This window comes from Aedes albopictus, chromosome 3 (assembly GCF_035046485.1).
Source record: "Aedes albopictus strain Foshan chromosome 3, AalbF5, whole genome shotgun sequence".
Taxonomy (NCBI): Eukaryota; Metazoa; Arthropoda; class Insecta; order Diptera; family Culicidae; genus Aedes; species Aedes albopictus.
Genome location: NC_085138.1, coordinates 226,511,138 through 226,532,182, shown reverse-complemented (window position 1 = coordinate 226,532,182; position 21,045 = coordinate 226,511,138). Strand labels below are relative to the sequence as shown.

At 45.2% G+C, this 21,045-nt stretch overlaps 1 protein-coding gene across 5 annotated transcripts in view; it reads right to left on the bottom strand.

Annotated features, from left to right (window-relative positions):
* LOC109397769 (rho GTPase-activating protein Graf) overlaps positions 1–21,045 on the bottom strand; it is a 178,426-nt gene that overhangs the window by 11,755 nt on the left and 145,626 nt on the right. For all 5 annotated transcript variants that reach the window (XM_029878110.2, XM_029878112.2, XM_029878111.2 and 2 more), the window contains 4 exons: positions 7,983–8,100; positions 7,820–7,917; positions 7,625–7,748; positions 48–145 (listed from right to left, as the gene is read on the bottom strand). In XM_029878110.2, the coding sequence (XP_029733970.1) occupies positions 48–145; positions 7,625–7,748; positions 7,820–7,917; positions 7,983–8,100 (438 nt within the window). The remainder of the gene's footprint in view (positions 1–47; positions 146–7,624; positions 7,749–7,819; positions 7,918–7,982; positions 8,101–21,045) is intronic.

Sequence of the window (21,045 nt, the reverse complement as noted above, 5' to 3'; positions counted from 1 at the left end):
TGAAATACCATATCAAACAGAGGGATAATACATATGCATAAACTTACCGATCGGCCCGACATTTGGTTGAATTGCAGCATAGAGAACTTTTTGTTCTGCTTTTTGTACGTGCAGTAATATTTGGACCATGTTGCAGTGAATGCCTCTGTAAATGTTAAATAGAAGTAGAAAAAACATCAGAAGATATTCCACAAATATTATCAGCGAGAGAGAATAACAAAGTCACGTCACACAAGGCTCTAGCCCAAGAGGTCCTGGGTGAGTTGTAGGGGTTAGAGCTCTGACGGCATAGGCAACACTTCATTGTATAAGCCTGGATGAGATAACCGACGCCGACGAGTTCGCGGTTGCTCTCAAACAGCACAGCGAGACCAATACATATACCAAGTACATGCCAGAGGCGTGCCTGAGGGAGAGCGAAACGAACGACGAGTGGTGTTCGCCGCTACAAAAGCCGCGCTGAAGACCGAGATAAGGGCAAGCAAAAAGGTCGAAGGTCTCTGTCAGAGTCCCAATGCGAATCCGTGGAGTGATACCTACAGGATCGTAATGGTCAAGACTAGAAGTGTAATGGCTTCTACAGAGCAATCTTCAGAGATGATGGAGGGGATCATCGGGAGTCCTTGACCTTCTTTCGTAGGACAGCCTGGAAATGCAGCTGGCGATGAGGGAATAACAAAGTCCCTTAGCGTAGGTCAAGCCCCAGGTCCGGACGGAGTTCTGAATCTGTCCTCAAAAGTAACTATTGCAGGGGCTCCCGTGATATTCAGAAGTTTGGTTCTATTGCCAAAGGCGGGGAAACTACCCGGAGACCCGTTGGCATATAGACCAATATGCTTGATCGATACGGCGGGGAAGGTGCTCGAAAAGATCATCATCAATAGAATGTTGAGGCACACCGAGATGGTAAATGGTCTCTCGAGCAGCCAGTTCGACTGCTGGAAGGGGAGCTCGACCGTATACACTATCCTCTCTCTCTCTCTTCTTAGCGTAACGTCCTCACTGGGACAAAGCCTGCTTCTCAGCTTAGTGTTCTATGAGCACTTCCACAGTTATTAACTGAGAGCTTCCTCTGCCAATGACCATTTTGCATGTGTATATCGTGTGGCAGGCACGAAGATACTCTATGCCCAAGGAAGTCAAGGAAATTTCCTTTACGAAAAGATCCTGGACCGACCGGGAATCGAACCCGTCACCCTCAGCATGGTCATGCTGAATACCCGTGCGTTTACCGCCTCGGCTATATGGGCCCTTGTATACACTATCCTGTCGGTTACAAAATTCGCATGCTAGCTGGCCGGATAATGCCAATGCGCTCTTGCGTCTGGGGGTCTGGGGATACCCCGGTACCTGTATAAGATTCTCGGAAGTTACTTCCAGAATCGAGTACTAGTTCACGGCACGGTGGGTCGAAAGTGCTTTTACATAACCTCAGGAGTCCCGCAAGGTTCCATCCTGGGTCCGGTGTTATGGAATGTCATGTTTGACGAGGTGTTGAGGGCAGAGTTCCCGGCGGGGGTGGAGATCGTCGGCTTCGCTGGATCGTCGATAAATGCTGGAAGTCTACGGTAAATCGATCGAAAAAGTGAAGTTGACTATTGCCCACTCGATCAAGGTGGTGATGGTGGAGGCGTGGATGAGATCCAGGAAACTGGAATTGGCTTACCACAAAACTGTGGTGGTGGTTGTGAACAACCGAAAGTTGGAGCAGCAAACGGTGAATAGTGTAGGCGGTTGCACTATCACTTCGAATTCTTAAGCGCTCCGTCAAAAATTATGGTGTGATGATCGACGATGATCTTACCTTCGGTAGCCACGTGGATTACGGCTACAAAAGAGCCTCCACAACTATAGTGGCACCTCGAATAGCACTGTCCCGAATGATGTTCAATGCCACAAAAGTTTAACTTATTGAACGCAGTGGCTTAATTTCCCCAACAGGGGAGGAAAAAATGTTCAATAGCTCTGCGGTGTACGCCAGTACGCTTCTGGCTAGTATTGCTACGTCCATACTAAACTATGGCATGGCGGCCCGCCGTGGGTCACGGCGCTAAGTATCGAAAGCCACCATATGATGCCACCATATGATACGTGGCACCATGATATGCTGAAAAGAACTTATAGGGTGATCTGCTTGGGGGTTGCGGGCGTGTACCGTACCGTGCCACACAATATGCTCTGCGTCATCACTGCACTGGTATGGTGTCTATCGAAATCCTTAGTGCTTCGAAATGCGGGGCACAAGAAGCATATGGAGGACTGCCAAGATGGCCTCCACGGTCAAATGGCAGTGCGTGTGGGACAGTTTCACCAAAGTAAGGTGGATCTATAGGTTGATCCTGAGGGTAGATAGCACAGCGCAACATTTTTTTGTCTCAAGAGCAAACTTATGTGTCTCCGAAGGATTTTGGGCCGCTGAATCCGAATCCGGGCTCAGATTTGCTCTAACGCGTCACAATTTTGAGCTATACCTCAATTTATTGGGCAAAATATGCGATTTTGGGCTTTTTTGACAGCATGCCATTAAGCAAGGACATATTTTTTTTAAGCAATCAAAAGGTTAATTGGTCAATTAACATCTAAATTAACGACTCATGCAAAACATTTTGTTTTACCTAATCAAATTTGATAGATTTTAGCATTTTATGTTAGTATGAAAACTTGCATGCAACTTTTGGAGGGTGACTTGTATGGGAAATATCGTACCTAACATAAATCGCTTAAAACTATCAAATTTGATTAGGTAAAACAAAATATTTAGCATTTTTCGTTAATTTAGATGTTAATTGACCAATTAACCTTTTGATTGCTTAAAAAAAATATTTCCTTGCTTAATGGCTTGCTGTCAAAAAAGCCCAAAATCGCATATTTTGCCCTATAAATTGAGGTAGGGGTAGGCGGGGCATTATGGACACCCTAAGGTTTTTGCCAACTTTGCCTGGCAAGATGTCAAAAAAGTTTAGTTTTTTGATACATGTATCCTTTTAAAGTCTATTTAGCATCTATTGCATAAGAATGCTCACGAAGAAAAATGATTTATCCACTTCAAAAAATGTTATGAAAAATATTAATTTTTCATGACCGTCTTCAAGCATACGGGGCAGAATGGACACCCCCATGGGGCAATATGGACACCATGAGACTTTTACGAATTTCGTACATTATTTACACCTATAAAGTCATTTCATTACAAAACAACAATTATGGATGAATAATACGCAAAAGTAGTTCATTTTTGTTCAGTTAATTTAAATTCAGGCTGTTTTGGATAAAGCTTCGTTTTTGTCGGCATGTACAGCTGTGCCTAGAACAACTATTTTCCACTGCTGCCGTTTTTTGACCAATTCTATTCACCCTATGTCTACTATAGCGAACATTTAACCGAAAATATACTGAAACCGAAGAATTTGGTTGGTTTGTGATTTAGGTTATATTTTTTCCCTTGCCGCTTCTTTCAAAAAGGTGAGTGTCCATTTTGCCCCGGCAGCAGAAGATATTTCCAAACTTGATTTTTGATATAATAAAGAAGAAAATATAAACATGTTAAGCATGTAGATACAGCAAAACTACTTGCATGTGTTCTAGAAATATCAGGTTTTAATCAATCTGCAATAAATAATTCACTGAATCTTATTTTAGATGGTGTGAAAATTATAATTTCCATGCACAAAAAACGGAGGACGCAACTTTTTCGTGTAAAATCAAGTATAATTTTAATTTCGAATGTTTCTTTCCTGAAACTACGTTTTAGACAAATGGACTATATTCTCCATTCATTAAAAGTTCAAAAAAGTTCGCATATTTCAAAATATTGAGGGGGTCCATTCTGCCCCGGGTGTCCATAATGCCCCGCCTACCCCTATAGCTCAAAAATGTGACGTGTTAGAGCAAATCTGAGCCCGGATTCGGATTCAGCGGCCCAAAATCCTTCGGAGACACATAAGTTTGCTCTTGAGACAGACAAAAAGTATTTTTTTGTTACGCTGTGTAGTTGGATTAACAGGTGCCATGGGGAACTCAGGGGACTCAGGTCCTTTCAGGTCACGGCTGCTTCCGACAGTATCTACATCATTTCGGTCATGCAGGTTCTCCCGTTGTGTCCAGTTGTGCTGGTTTAGAGAAAACGGCGGAACTAGTTTTTGTTCATGGGCTCGCATATTCGCACAATGCGTGACCGAATGCTTGCCACATGCGGGGAGGACACAACTCCGGACAATCTAGTCCAGAGGATGTGTAGGGATGAGTTTGGCTGGAATACCGTTTCAACGGCTATCACCCACATCGTCTTGGAGCTACAGAGGAAGTGGCCGCGGGGAGAACATCTTGGTAGAGTTGCTGTCGTGGCGTCGGTTTACTGGGTTGGATCCTAGCCCGCGGTTGGTTCCTCGTTAAGGGCCGAGGCAAGTGGAAGCCCTATCAGTTCTTGTTGCTTACGAAACAGTTGGGCGCTGGCATGGTGGCTGACCCTGACGGCCTTCCGAGGACAAAGGGAGTGGTGAGAACCACTCGAGAAAGTGGCTAAGCGCCAGCATGCTATCTTGGTGGATTCTCTAAAGTGAGTCAGCGGCAGACTACGCAGCTAATTTTGAGGATGCGATGTGCACGAGCCACTCTCTATAGCAATGCCTTCTTGGTAGTTCCGGAGAGACGTAGGGTTTGGCGACCATGGGAATGTGTTAAGTGGGTCGAGCAGAGAGTACTCGAGCAAAGGCGGATAACAAAATGATAACGAGATCTGTTACCTGATTATCATTCATTTGATAATTGAGTTTATCATTTAGGTTGAATTAGGAGCCAACATAACAAAAATGATAACACGAATTTACTCCATGAATACCAAAATGATAAGAAGTGGATAACTAGTTGTGTTATACAATATTTTTTTCCATATTACATTTAGTTATCAATGTGAAAAAGACAGCTGATTGGTAACAGGATTAGCTCATGGATTAGCTATCATTTAGCTAGTTTAGAGCTATTTTATCGACCAAAATAGTAAAATCTACTTTACCGACACAGTTAGCAGTTGAAAAAAGTTTTCTTATAATTAATAATCCCTGTTTTCAACTATTGCGCCCTGTGGGTCTCGAACCCTGTTCGAGTGAATCCCGCTCACAGCCGATAGCCCCTATGCCAAAGGGACTCAGTGAGAGGGAGAGTGCTTGAAGGTTACGCTCATTGAAGGTGGAAAGCGGAATCTATTATTAGATTCGAGCTCCATCAGACCCTCAGTATTAGGAAAGCTTTGAAATGTGCGTTTGGAAACTGTGTTATGATTTAGTATTTTTATGATATCGTGATAGATCAAAATTATTGATAACTAAATTTGTTATCATCTGGTTATCATCTATTGGAAAAGATGATATCAAAAATGACAAAACGATAATACCGAGAACACAGTTTATTATCAAAGTGATATCACTTTGTTATCCGCCTTTGCTCGGGTAGTTCTAGCTGTTAAATTCGTTGTTGAAGACGGTCTTAACGCCACACTACCTGGACCTTCCTGTTCAGGTGTCTGTTAAGCAGATTTTACCTCCATTGTTTAGAAGAAAAAAAAGGCGTGCCTCAGGTGTCGCATGGTTGTCGGATACCTACGAATACCTACAGTCGGAACGCAGCTAGGTCCAACATCGATGTGGCTTGTTGAAGTCCGGGTCTAAACCCTTACTTAAACTAGGGAGACTAGGGCTACACGATAATAACGCGTTCAATAGTGTATATCTTAGAGTGGGTCATCGTTTATATGAAAAAATGAAAAAAAAAACAATGTTATCCCATCAGATCAAAGCATTTTTGATCCCATTTCAGGACCCAAATAAGTGCGCAAAATTTGGGCACGATCGGTTATGTCTACGTTTTACGCATCGCGTTTGAAGTTTGTATGGGGTTTTACATGGTAAAACACACTTTTTTGCATTTCTCTCATAACAAGCTCGAATTTTTTTAAAACCATGTAACCGATAAAGTGAAAACATAGCCTAGGGTGTCCTGATAAACTTTGTCGAAGACCGCGAAGTGATCTGATGCTTATGAAAAAAGTTATAGTGTTGGCATTGCTTGGCAAAACAGCATGATTTAGTTGCTATTGTTATTCCTTTACATGTTAAAACATAAACACATGCATGCGGTTTGTTGGTTATAACTATTTTCTCAAGCATCGGATCGCTTTGCGGTCTTCAACAAAGTTTTACAGAGCATTCAAGGCTATCATTTTATAGTATCGGTTAAAAAGTTTCAGACAAACTTTTTCAACTTATGACAAAAATACAAAAAAGTATGTTTTCCCATACAAAATCCCATACAAATTTCAATTGCAATGCGCAAAGTGTAGACGCAACCGATCGTGCTCAAATTTTGCACAGATACTCAGGACCCGAAACGGAACCAAAAAAGCTTTGATATGAGAAAACGGTTCCGATGACCCACACTAATATCTAGCTGTCTAGGAGCTGTGCCGCTATCGAGGACACCATACATTACATAGGAGTCCCGTAAAGTCTACGCCGAGTTCTATTGAGCTACTTTCGGAAGAGGATACTCCTCTACGACGCTCCTGAGATCGGTGTTCTGACTCTCACACTACCAGCGGATGTTAAACTGGTTAGTTATGCCGGCGACAGGGCGTTCAAGGGGTGTTTGAGGGGCTTCAGGCGGTTATAGAAGCGTTCCTGAGTTTTTCAAGTGGTTTAGAAGACGTTCCAGAGGTGTTCCATGGGTATTGGGGGGGCTTTAGAGAAGTTCCATAGGTGTTTCAGGTGGTATCAGGCGGCTTCGTGGGCATCCTATAAGATATCAGAAGCGTTTCAAAGGCCTCAGGGGGTTGCATGAACATTCCGTGGAGTTTCAGGAAGGGACTAAAGGGAGCCCCAGGGAAAAAAGGGTTTCAGGGGCGTTCCATAGGATTTCAGGGGCTTTTTAAGGGGCTCAGTGTCATTTTAGGGGTATTCCAGAGGGTTTATAGGGTCCCAGGAGTGTTCCAGGGGTCTCAGAGGGCTTCAGGAGCGATTCATAGGAATTCGGGGAGTTCCAGTGGCGTTCAAGGTGTGTTAAAAGCCACCTAGTTTTTCCTGAACCCCCGGAAACTCCTTCGGAACTCTCCTGAAAGCCCTTGAGAGACCTCTATATTTCTTGAAACTGCTCTGAAACTCCTTTAGAAACCCCAAGGAATCCCAACGAACCCATCCGAAACCATTCTAAAACTTGCATGAAACTTGAAGAAGACAATCTGACACATTTGTAAAATTTCGACTACCAGAGTGAACAGTTCAACAATTAGCGAGTATCGGTCCACATTAGGATAAGCTAGTTTAGCAGCTTCAAACACTTGTGTTCCAGATTTCCGGTACAAATGATCACGTTTCATTTAGAAAGTGAAGTTTAAATGAATTCAAATTCAATGGGCAGTATAAGAAATTACTGGGTCTAGACGTTCACTGGATATTTTTCTGCTATTGTGAAATTATGCACGGAAGAACAAATGAAAATAAAAACTTCTGGAATTGTCCTATTAGTTATCTGTGCAATCACGAAGTAGCACCTACGATGTGTAAGGTCACCAATGCTCATGCTCATTATTCAAAAATTAAAAAACATCGTTCATATTAGTTGCTGGTTTACTTACTTTTTTCCATAAGAAATAAATAGCCCTGCTTGGTGAATTCACTCTCTGGTTTCATTTTACTCTCCATGTATCTGTGTTTTAATTCCTGCGCTTTCTGCCGAGTCTCATCAAAGTTTTCCCTTGTCTATTATGGAAAAAAATAATATGTAATACATTTCGGTTTAAGCTATATATCATAGATGTACAATTCACTACCTTTTGAACTTTGAGTTGGAGATCTGATAGATAGTCTTTGGCATCTTCTGCTACTTCATGGCCGAGGTGGTAAAACACTAGCCAATCGGATATGAATCCTATGAAAACGATAAGGAATATCTTGTTATCTGATATCATCTCAATGAAAGCTCGGTATACTTACTTAAGATAATTTCCACAAACTCGAACTTTATCCTTTCCTGTACTTCCTGAATTCCCAGAACATAACTGAGGGATTCCTGCAGGTATTCCCTTTCTAGCATTCCTAATGATGCATCCGCCTGAAAGTAAAGAAAACACGAAAATCGTCAGTTGAAATCAAAAGTTTTAACCTGAAGAAAAAAGTGTGGAACATTCAAAAAGCACGAAACATAATTTCCACATCAGTGTGCGTAAAAATGGTGCGATAATAGCGGATCGATTGTGAATCAATCTGTTCGGCAAGTCTAAGACGGCACCTGAACGCGTTGCGATGCGATGCGAGATGACCGTTTTTGTCTCGTTATTGCTCTCGAAAAAAAAAAATCGACCGCTCAGTTGAATGAGAGTGTATCGCGCAATGGAATCAGTCCAAGGTGCGGTGGTGCTGCAGTAATCGCAGAAAAAGGCGCGGGAGGAAGCCCGTCAATGAATGCGGCAGAAGCGTTCATCACACTTTGATGCTCGCGTTTGTTGTAATCCAGACCGGGTGGCTGTTTGTAATTGGGTGTGAGAAAGAAAAATGCCCTCCAACTACAGCACAGCCAGCAACATCCACCGGGGCCGGGTCTGCCTACCTCCATTGTCGGATGGTTCAGTTCCGCGCAGACGAGCGGATAGACGCACTGTACACAACAACAACAGAAAAAAAAGTGTACGAAAAGCAGATAATTGTAATAATGGCAATTCAAGGGAACTTTCATCAAATGCGCAGAGCTTTGAGATCACCGAACCGGTAATGTGGTTGTTAGATTCATTGGTATGCACCGCCAACGGAATCAAATTGAGAGCTGCGTGCTCTGTTCGTTCACCTACAGTACAGACACAGGCCTTGATTGGATGGCTCTTTTCGTGTAACACATGTGCAAGATGATGACTTGCTGAGCAAATTGAAAAACAGTGTTGAAAAGTTCCATTTTCCATTCTGTCACTTCTAGTTTATCGCAAAAAAATCAGTCATTTTAACTTATTAACAGTGATAACCCTAATGTTAGAGCTTTACATGACTTTAACGCTATAGAGGCCTTTATTGAGATCATTAGCCTTTTCTCAGCAACTCCTATTCCTACTTCCTCGTGGCTCCGACGGGGCAACGTGCAACCCCAGGGAAGATCGGGTAACCAACCCCGGAAGGAACCTCGGTCGTAGACTGTGCTAGGGAGATTTGTTTCTGCATACCTGAGCATCTGTTCTTCTAGAAGCGACAGACCAACGTCCAGAGTGCCAGTAAAGGACTCCAAGCAAAACTGTGCAGCATGGTCTCCCGAAAAGTTGGTGTCCAGCCCTGAAAGCACTATAACAGAACTATAACAATTGCAACGAAAAGTCATCAACAGAGTAACAGAACCGAGAGCAATAGCAACCACAGCGACAGAAAAGGATCTCTTAACTTCTTTGTTCTGGGAGCATCGCACTCCTGCCGATCTACTGAAGGACTGTGGGTTTTGCATGGTAATACTACAGAAGATGTGTCGGACAGGATCCATAGTGCGAAGATTTAGAGGTAATCCATTCCATCGATCAGAGTTGCGCAGCACACGAGAGCAATGAATAACTTTCATAATGATGGGTGATATCCAGAGGCGCGTGATCGGTTGGTAGCCGATCGATGAAATAATGTGCAGGTTGAGGATCAATAGCTGATGATGGCAAGGACGCATCCTACATGCAGCTGGAACGCGAGTACGACCGCTGCTCAAGCCACGACGCCAAGATCATAATAGGAAACCTAATCCCTCAGGTAGGTCAGAATGACTCATCGATTTCGCCGCCTTCAGTAACATAGTCATTCTTAGCACCTTCTGCCAACACAGCCTCCTTTATCGTTAACCTGGAGATTACCACAGCAGACGGCATCGTAAATCGATATCACGTTCTGATTATTGGACGGCACTTTCGTCGAGAAGTCAACTCCTGTCGACCGTGGCGCTAAGATGATCAAACTGCGTCCAAAAAGTCTCCGTAATACACAATGTACGGTACCGGTGACCACAACGGTACAACCTAGAGCGCCTGAAGTAACCGAATGTCGCCTTAGCATACGCGCTGAAGCTTGAATCAGCTTTGCCGGATGAAAGGGAACTTGATGTGAGGACTGCTAAAGTACATTAAAAGCAGCCATAAACAACGCATCCGAGATAACGTACTCGACAATCGGATTGGAGTCGCCACAACAAATTGTTTGACGAGGAATAAAGAGCGATTTTGGAATATTGCTGCAGCATGAAACCCAGCAGAGCGTGATATGGAACGAAAACAGCATCCCTGCCTCTTGTGAAAAAAAAAAAGGCTGAAAGAAGCGGAATGCGAGAAAAAAGAACCACTTTGCCGTTCTCAAAAACATAGAGGTTTACCCCGAAGCTCAACGCATCTCCCAACGCACAGTGGGAAAAATCGACCGAAAAAACGGATCTTTTAACGCCGCTGGTTTCGGTACGTGAAGATGATCATTTATGACGTAAAAAATTACGAGAAATCGATTGGTGCTAAATTTATTCACCGCACGGCACGAGAAGTGGTCCATTTTGCCCTATTTTCCCCTTTTTTCATACAAAAAGAGAATCAAAATGTACTTTTAAACAGCTAACGCGACTGTAGATCTTTGAAAATAGCTGCAGGTGTAATTAGAGGTTAATAGAAATCATAAACATACATGAAAGATCCTTTTCAATGCTTATTTTGCCCCATATGCCCCAACACCTGCTGGAATTTCTGAGTTTTACATGATTATGAATGGATTTTTAATGTTACTGATTTGAATTTCATTTTTGTTGCATTAACAAAAAGCGCTAGATCTGTTATCACCAGAATCATCTTCGGGAGTTGTCCAATTTGCCCCATTCCCAAGTAACACACTTGTCACCGAAGAGTCACGGCGGCGCAGGTTTTTGTTACGCAAAAGTCACTGTGACTTACTTCTAGCAAGTAAGTGTTTATTTGTTAGAAGTAAGTCACAGTGACTTCTGCGCAACAAAAACCTGCGCCGCCGTGACTCTTCGGTGACAAGTGTGTTACTTGGGTTGTGCCCTATTATCATTTATAAGAAACAGATACTATAATGGAACGTTGAAATTAGTTTTAGTTGCAATTGGAAGCTAACAGCTGTCAAGCGCATAAATGAAAGATATTTTCCCTATTTTGCCTTACATGCCCCTAAAATTGCTGGATGATAACATTTTTTCTATTGTTTGGTAATGTCACTGGTTGCAATACATGAAGTAATAGATCATTTTTTATATGTACAAATACGGTTTATCAATAAGCTTTAGAATCACCCACGGGAGGGTACAAATAGCTGTCCATTTTACCCCAATTTGCCCTGATTCGTTGTCGCCTCATGAATGAATCGATTTCCCCCATTTGCTTATGTCCGAATTGATGGACTTTTGTTACCAATCGGAATCGAAAGGACAGTTAAAACATATGACTCTGGTGGGGAATGAAGGGTGTAATAAGCATTAACCTTTATCTTAATTTGTGGCAAATATGCACGCAACTGATTAAATGAGGCATCTTAAATATAAATAATTTGATGCTTTGAGACGCCCTATTTAGTTAGTTTAGCGCATATTTGACATATTTTATAAAATGCTTATTATGCCCTTAATTCCCCATCAAAAGCTGAAATTATAGAAAAAGTCATATATATGTCTTTTTGATAACATTGGTTTCAGTACCAATGCTAATAAGGGAAATTTATTTATTCATTACTTGACAAAAAATGAGGGCAAATTGATTTGTTCATTACATGACAAAAATCAGGGCAAATTGGGGTGAAATGGACAGCTATTTATACCATTCCGAGAATGATTATAGTATTAATCGATAAACCGCATTTGTATACATTTGTATACATACATACAAAATATGTTATTATCTAGCAGTTTTAGGGGAATGTAGGGTAAAATAGGGAAAATATATGTCTTATATGCGCATGATAACTGTTAGTTTCCAATTGCACCTGCAACTAATTTCAACGTTCCATAGCAATATATGTCTTTCATAAATACATTTTAAATCTCATTTTTCATGAAAATAGGACAAAATGGGGCAAATTGGACAACCCCCGAAGATGATCCTGGTGATAAAAGCTCTAGCGCTTTTTGTTTATACCAAACAAATCAACTTCAAGTCAGTAACATTAAAAATCCATTCATAATTAGGAAAATTGTGAGTATCCGACAGTTGTTGGGGCATATGGGGCAAAATAAGCATTTAAAAGGATGTTTCATGTATGTTTATGATTTCTATTAACCTCTAATTTCACCTGCAGCTATTTTCAATGATCTACAGTCGCGTAAGCTGTTTAAAAGTACATTTTGATTCTCTTTTTGTATGAAAAAAGGGGAAAATAGGGAAAAATGGACCACTTCCCGTGCCGTGCGGTGAATGAATTTAGCACCAATCGATTTCTCGTATTTTTTTACGTCAGCAATGGTCAACTTCACGTACCGAAACCAGCGGCGTTAAAAGATCCGTTTTTTGGGTCGATTTTTCCCACTGTGCAACGGTTAAGTACCGTAATGTGCAGGGATAAGAACGGGAGCCTCTTTTTTTTTTCCTTCTAAACCATAGGGGGATAATCTGCTCAACAGACACCCTAACAGAAGGTTAGGGTAGTGTAGGTCTGACAGGCCGTCTTCTACAACAAAAGTAAAATCCAGGACTACTCTCTCCTCGTACCCATTAAACCATTCCTATGGTCGCCAAACCCTACGTCTCTCCGGAACCACCAAGAAGGTATTGCTTCAGAGAGGGGCTAGTGCACATCGCACCCACAAGGTTAGCTGCGTAGCCTGCAGCAACGAACATCGATGACTCGCTTTGGAGAGTCCATCACGGTAGCATGCTGGCGCTTAGCCAGTTTCCCGAGTGGTCCTCGCCACTCCCTTTGTCCTCGGAAGGCGGGCAGGGTCAACCCCGCCCGCGCCCTACTGCTGAGCGGACATCAAGAACTGATGCCCACGTGCAACCCGATCTGACCTGCCCGTAAGGAAGGGTATCACTACCCTTCAGGCCCTATCAGATGCACCCGTAGGTTGCAGACAGCAGGATCTCACCTACCCCGACCCTTGCCGGGGACCCCTTTCCAACCGCGGGCTCGGATCCAACCCAGTAGACCGACAACACGACAGCACCACTACCGGGACTTCCTCTCCGCGGCCACTTAATCGTTGTAAGGGTCGATCTCGACCGCAGGGCACCGGTATGACCTACGAAGCCGACTCCGAACCCATGGACCACCTCTTGTACTGCATCTGGACTAGCCAGTCTCCGAGTCCACGCGCCACCTCCTCTGTAGCTCCAAGACGATGTGGGTAATAGCCGTTGAAACGGCGTTCCAGCCAAACTCATCCCTACACATCCTCTGGACCAAGTTGTCCGGAGTTGTGTCCTCCCCGCATGTGGCAAGCATGCGGTCACGCATTGTGCGAAAACGCGGGCACACGAACAAAACGTGTTCCGCCGTTTCCTCTAAACCATTGCACACTGGGCATTCGGGAGAATCCGCATGCCCGAAACGGTGTAGATACTGTCGGAAGCAACCATGACCTGTAAGGACCTGTGTCAGGTGGAATGTGACTTCCCCATGGCGCCTATTAATCCAACTATCTACCCTCGGTATCAACCTATAGGTCCACCTTCCTTTGGTGGAACTGTCCCACGCGCGCTGCCATTTGACCATAGAGGCCATCCTGACAGTCCTGCGTATGCCTCTTGTGCCGCGCACTTCGAAGCACTCCATGTCCTCACTGATAAGAATGCTGATAGGCACCATACCAGTAATGACGCAGAGAGCGTCGTGTGACACGGTACGGTACGCGCTCGCAACCCTCAGGCACATAAGCCTGTAAGTACTTTCCAGCTTCCGTCGGTAGCATTTAGTACTTAGCGCGATGCCCCACGCCGGGCCGCCATACCTAAGTATGGATGTAGCAACACTAGCCAGAAGCTTGCGCTTACTGGCGTACACCGCAGAGCTATTGAACATCATCCGGGACAGTGCCGCAATAGCTGTGGAGGCTCTTTTACAGGCATAATCGACGTGGCCACCGAAGGTAAGCTTATCGTCGATCATCACGCCCAAGTGTTTGACGGAGCGCTTTGACAGGATAGTACAGTCTCCTACACTGATCTCCGTCTGCTGCTCCGACTTCAGATTGTTAACAACCGTCACCTCTGTCTTGTGGTGAGCCAGCTCCAGTTTCCTGGATCGCATCCACGCCTCCACAACCTTGATCGAGTGGTTGGTAGTCAACTTTACCTCCTCGATCGTTTCACCGTAGACTTCGAGCGTAATGTCGTCGGCAAATCCGACAATCACCACTCCCACTGGATACTCTAACCTCAACACCTCGTCGTACATGACATTCCATAACACCGGACCCAGGATGGAACCTTGCGGGACTCCTGAGATTATGTGAAAGCACTTCCGATCCACCTCCGTGTCGTAGACTAGTACACGATTCTGAAAGTAACTTCCGAGAATCTTGTACAGGTACTCCGGTATCCCCAGACGCAAGAGCGCATCAGCAATAGCAGACCAGCTGGCGCTATTAAACGCATTCCTTACATCCAGAGTCACTACCGCGCAAAAGCGAATTCCCCTCCTCATAGGCTCGAGTGCTTTCTCGGCGGTTTTTGTAACCGACAAGATAGCGTCTACGGTGGACCTCCCCTTCCGGAAGCCGTACTGGTTACTCGAAAGACCATTTTCGCCCTCAGTGAACCGCAACATTCTATTGAGGATGATCTTTTCGAGCACCTTCCCCGCCGTGTCAATCAAGCATATTGGTCTATATGCCGACGGGTCTCCGGGTGGTTTCCCCGCCTTTGGCAATAGTACCAGGCTCTGCCTCTTCCAAGCTTCTGGGAAAACTCCCTCGTCCAGGCATTTCTGCATAGCAGACCTGAACATCTCGGGAGCCTCTGCAATAGCTACTTTTAAGGCCAGGTTCGGAACTCCGTCCGGACCTGGGGCCTTACCTACGCTAAGGGACTTAGCTATCCCCGCAAGTTCCACATCAGTGACCCTCTCCTCATCGCCAGCCCCAGTCCCCGGCTGTCCTACGAAAGGAGGCCAAGGACTAGGATCATGACGCGGAAAAAGTCCTCCAATGATCCCCTCCAACATCTCTGGAGATTGCTCTGTAGGAGCCATCACACCTCTCGTCTTGGCCATAACGATCCTGTAGGCGTCACCCCACGGGTTCGTATTGGCACTCTGACAGAGACCCTCAAAACAGGCCCTTTTGCTTGCTCTTATCTCGGTCTTAAGCGCGGCTTTTGCAGCGGCGAACACCACCCGCCGTTCGTTTCGCTCTTCCTCTGATCGTGCTCGCTGCATCCGCCGCCTAGCCCGTAGGCAGGCGCGGCGCAGGTCCGCAATCGCGTCGGTCCACCAGTAAGCCGGTGGCCTCCCATTTCTAGGGTGGACTCGCCTAGGCATGGTCGCATCACACGCACGTGAGAGCACCGCTACCAGCTCGTCGCCGTCTAAACCGATTAAGTTTCGCTCACGGCGGAGCGCCTCCCTAAATACCCCTTCGTCGAAGTATGATGTCTTCCACCTGCGAGGGCTTGGCCTTGGCCTAGCCGCCTCTTCTTCTATCCGCTGTCTGCTGTTATTGTAGTCGATACTGTAGCGAACCGCCAGGTGGTCGCTGTGAGTGTAGCCATCATCTACTCTCCAGTTCGAACTACTTGTTAGGCCAGGACTACAAAAGGTCACGTCAATAATTGACTCCGCTCCGTTTCGACTAAAGGTACTCTTGGTACCGACATTAGCCAAGTCGACATCTAAGATGGCCAGTGTTTCTAGCAGGATCTGACCCCGCTGGTTCGTGAAACGGCTTCCCCATTCCACGGCCCAGGCATTAAAGTCGCCCGCTATTACCACCGGCCTTCGCCCTGTTAGCACGGTCGTTAAGCGGTCCAGCATTTGCGTGAACTGCTCGATCGGCCACCGCGGAGGCGCATAACAGCTACAGAAGAAGACCCCGTTTACTTTGGCGACCACGAAGCCCTCATAGGTAGTAGACACCAACTCCTGAACGGGGTATTCACCCGTCGTCCATATCGCCGCCATTTTTCTGGTCCCATCCGCGACCCAGTTGCCGTTGCCGGCGGGTACTCGGTATGGGTCCGATATGATGGCGATATCCGTCTCCCACTCAGAAACTGCCTGACAAAGCAGTTGCTGAGCCGCATCACAGTGGTTCAGGTTCAGCTGCGTTACCTGCACTGTGATTTGTTGTTCACTGCGGCTTTTTTGAAGGCCGGGCACCTTGGGCCACCCATCGGATGTCTGTTGTTCGAGGATTTCCCGGTACAGATCATGCAGATGGGCGGACTCGTACAGCTTTGGGCCTTATGACCTTCAGCGCCGCATCGCCTGCACAGTTTGCGCCTGTCGGGGCCTTTGCAGTCCCACGACTTGTGTCCTGGTTCCAGACACCTGAAGCAAACCTCTGGTGGCTCGTGGAATGTCAGGTGACATACACACCAACCCACCTTTATGCTCCCTACTTTAACGGACTTTTTGACGTCCGCCACAGGTAGCTGAACCAAAGCTATCTGTGTCCCTGCTGGCCCTTTCCGTAGCTTAACGGCTGCGGCGGCCACCTGCACATCGCACTGTTGCCGCAGTGCCGTGACGAGCTCTTCCACTTCGGTGATCTCATCGATGTCCTTGACCTTCAGAGTCGCCTCATGTGTCAGAGCCCTCACCTGCACATCCTCACCAAGGACCTCTTCTGCCAGCCTCTTGTAGGCGGCGCCCTTGTGCTCCTTCTGGCGCTTCAGCTCCAGGATCATCTCGCCCGTACGAGTACGTCTAATACTGCGTACGTCGGCTCCAAGACCCTCAAGCTTGGCTTCGCTTCGCATCATCTTCAAGACGTCCGAGTACTTGGACTGTTCCGTCTTGATGACGATAGCGTCGCCTTTCTCGCGCTTGGCACCTGCCCTCCTACGCCTTGGCTTGGCGTCCTGCGCTACTACCTGCGGATTCGCCTTCTTCTTCCTCTTCCGCTCTACCTTCGTCCAAGGGGGGTCCTCCCCTTGGATCGCCCTACTCTGTGGCTGTTGAGGGCCCACTAGCGGTCGCAACCCCTTGTTCCCATCGTTCCGGGACGGGCCAGCCTTTTCAGGCCCACCCTTCCCAGCTTTCCGGGAACCCTGGCTGGGGTCCGACCTTCCGGCATTATTACCGACTTTCGGGGTAATGATTCGCCTGGCCTTGCGGGCACCGCCAGACAGCTCCTCGCCTGACGGTTGCCTCGCCCGCTTCTGCGATTGCTTGCCCCGTTTGTCGCGAGCAGTCGCTTCCGCCTTATTCGGACTTCCTGCGAAGGAGAAGGCCTCCGTTTGGGTAAACTTCGGCACTTTCTCATTTGCAGGCTCCGCTGCTGCAGCAGTCAGCAACGCGAGTGCCGCGTGCTCCTGCTTGGCATCGTCGATCGACGCCCTAAGTCGAAGCAAGGCCGTTTTCAGGTCCTTGCTTATGTTCGACTTAGTGGACGCAAAGTCGATGATTTTGCCAAGCTGCTGCTCAGCCACCTCTATTGCGGACCGTCCTTTGGATCCTCGGTTGACGGCCCTCAACAACCACGCTCCGTCCATAACCTCCACCGGCTGGCTTGCCGGGAAGTGGACTGGAGCACCCACGCTTGAGCTGCGTACGCAACTCCCAGCGCCTATCTCCTCACTTCTCCTTGTCGGAGATCTCATCAACCCGCTTCTTGCGAAGGGGTTGATCCCACCACTATTTCCACCTAGATTCTGATTTTTATTTGACTTCATGATTAAATCCCACGAGTAGCACGGGAAAGAATGTCCACCACGCCAGAGCCCTGCATTAACGCGGTAAGGGACAGCTTACTGTGGGGGGTGCCCAGGTACCCCACAGGCTCCGTTAAAGATCGAGCATCTTTTTCACCCCCTCGATCACTCATTCCTCAGCACGGGTCGCTTGACACCTTGAATTGGGGTTAGTAGTCCTATTCTTAGCCGGCGACTACGCGGCTGACTCGCAAGCGGGGGGGTGCGTCAGGCCCCAGGACTTTAGTCCCTGCTGCCCCTAACGGGAGCCTCTTGACGGACGGATGTGAGGTGATTGAAAGGTAAAAGCAACACTACGGTGAGCACTTGAACGGTGCGGAGAGCGTAGGCATGGGAGGCCAAGGCAACGCCAACGGAGGGAATGACTACATCAGTGTAGCAGTGGAAAGTGAACGCTGGTGACCTTTACCTTTAACTCCTATGCTAATGAAAGTTAAGGATGTCATGTTCTAGCTCATTTGTTGGTTTTATGGAGCTGGAGCATTTGTTGGTTAGCAGCTTGTCAGGATGATATCGTAGCTGTACCCGGGTAGACGAGAATATCTAAATCATATCTCAAATTGAACACTTTTTGCTGGCATAGCTCGATGTGATTTTTATGAGTTATTCAAAAATCTAATGAATATCGCACGAATAGCTCAAAGTGATATGATATCAGATTTTGTTTTGCATGCTCCAATTCCCATGTTATTTACAACAGCGAGCACCAGTTGAGTGGTAAGCATGCTGCCTGTGAATCCTAAGGTCGTAGGTTCGATGCTGAATGCTGTGGTTTCGATCTTGTAATATCTTAACGAGCTATTTTTGAGTAGTTCGCCATATTAGATTGTGCTATTATATCTGTTCTTTTACCTCTTATATCAATCAAACCAATATCAGTTTTTGCTCTTCAGTAATTCAATCAATCATAACTGAATATGCTATTCATCAGATTTTCCCACATACTCGGGTAATCATCTGCATCGATTGATAGTCTGAGAAACCAAACAGTCACCGGATGAGTGAACCATTTGAAATGTGAGAATTTCCGAACAATCGCCATTTTCAATACCGCCTACAATGTGCTATCCCAGATCATCATCTGTCAACTAAAACAAACAAGTTTGTGAGAAGTTATCAAGCCGACTTCATCGACGATCGGTCGACAATGGGCCAGATCTTGCCTGTAGGAAATTCTTCCAGAAATATCGTGAATACACTCCGATCTTACATATTTTACGTTCGTTTCTTCTAAGTTTTTACCATTCATTTCAATAATTCCTCTAAATCAGGGGTTCCCAACCTTTTTGAGGTGGCGACCCACTCTAAGAATTGTCAAAACATCTGCGGCCCAATTAAAATTTTTAGGAAAAAAAAATAAATTAAATGAACGAAACCGGGTTTTTTGGGTACAGTGACGTAGTCAAAAATTTACTGTGCGAGGGATTTTCGACGATCAATGATACGTTTGTTTTTTATTCGACTCTCACATTTCATAAACAATGATATTATGTTCATTCAATTTAAGTCGTAACTGAAAAATAGCGGCGCAGCCGAAATTTTTTTCTTCTGAAGATGTTTTATACTAAAAATTTGGTCCTCAAATGGTGGCTTTTGAGGCTAGCGGTATAAAGAATTGAAAATTTTTATAATTTGCACAAAGTAGTATAAAAATTTAACAATTTTTTTGGTAACATCGTGGCCCCTCTGGACTGGCTTCACGGCCCCCAGGGGGCCGCGGACCACCGCTTGAGGACCCGTGCTCTAAATCTTGAATAATTTTCACAAATGCATGTTAGATTGGATGAACGTAACCCATTATTTGTAAGCCATTTAGATTTACCTTGAGTATTTGTTTCTGTAAAACTTGGTACTCAAAAACTCTCTCTATAACTGGCAACACTGCATAATGGCAAACATTAATTAAATCTGTTTTGAGATGCAATACCGAATTCGATCGGTCAAGGTTATGTCGACGTTAAGTGGCATCTTGGGCGTCATTTTTTGACACAACATTTGAGTAGTAGTGGCAACACTGGACATTAAGATACATATAATGCTGAATATCCCAGAACAGACACTAGTTAGGCAATTCGAATGTTCGACAATGCTATACATGGTAGTGTAGTGCACCTCAATTTCTGTATACTGTTTCACACCGCAACACAAAAATTCTGTTACTGCTGGCAACACTGATCCTGCAAAATCAAATAAATCTCAATATATCAGATCCGACGCGAGATATGTTATTCAATTGTCGTACAAAATAATAGTGCATCTCAAGTGCAGCGCCTTATTTTACACTGTAACCAACAAAAATGTTGTTGCTGGCAACACTGATCGAACATATTTGATTAAGCTTAACATCTTTGCTCCAATGCGAGATAAAGTAACTCAAAATAAAAAGGAGTCTATTTTTTCACATTGCGTTGGGTTACAAGTTATCTTGTAGAAGCAATTACTACTGGGAAAATTGGATGTACCCCAAGAGTGACTTCTAGAGGGGAGATTTCTGAGGCAATCCCAGCAGACACTGCTGGGGGAATTTCAACAAGAAGTCCTGTAGAAAGCTACGAAGAAATCCCCTGAGGAGTCACAAGAATAATTTTTGACGGAATTGCTGGAGAAATCCAATAAAAATTACAGCAGAAATTTCTGAAGGAATCTTCAAAGAAATTCATGAATTTCTAAACAAACTATGAGAGGAATATGTGAATCCTAGGAGGAATATCACCAGCTATTGCATCACCACTCTCCAGACAATGCAAGCACACGTAGCTTTCGTGACGGTAATCTCTGTCAATGGGACTGTGGGAGTGCGAGTAAAAACCCATGTGGCGGATACTAATAATTCAATTATCGAAATTTAAAAAAATGGTTTGTAATTGATTTAAGTCTACGAAACATGAATTAACAAAAAAAAAATCCTAAATTGATTGAAACTTGGGTGTGATTCAATAACGATTTTTCTAGCAATCATAACCATTTCAAACTGTAAAAAGTACAAAGAAAGACACACCTCTGAAAGCATAACAAAAACGACCGAGTTTTTCAATTCGTTCTGGTTTGTAATGGTGACGACGGTGGCGGCGTCTCAATTGTTTTCGTTTGGCAGCGGCATACCACGCGCACGCTGCTGTCAGTTGAAAATCCGTCTTCAAACCGGAGCCTAAATTCCGAAAGCGAAAGTTTCAAACTACGGAAAA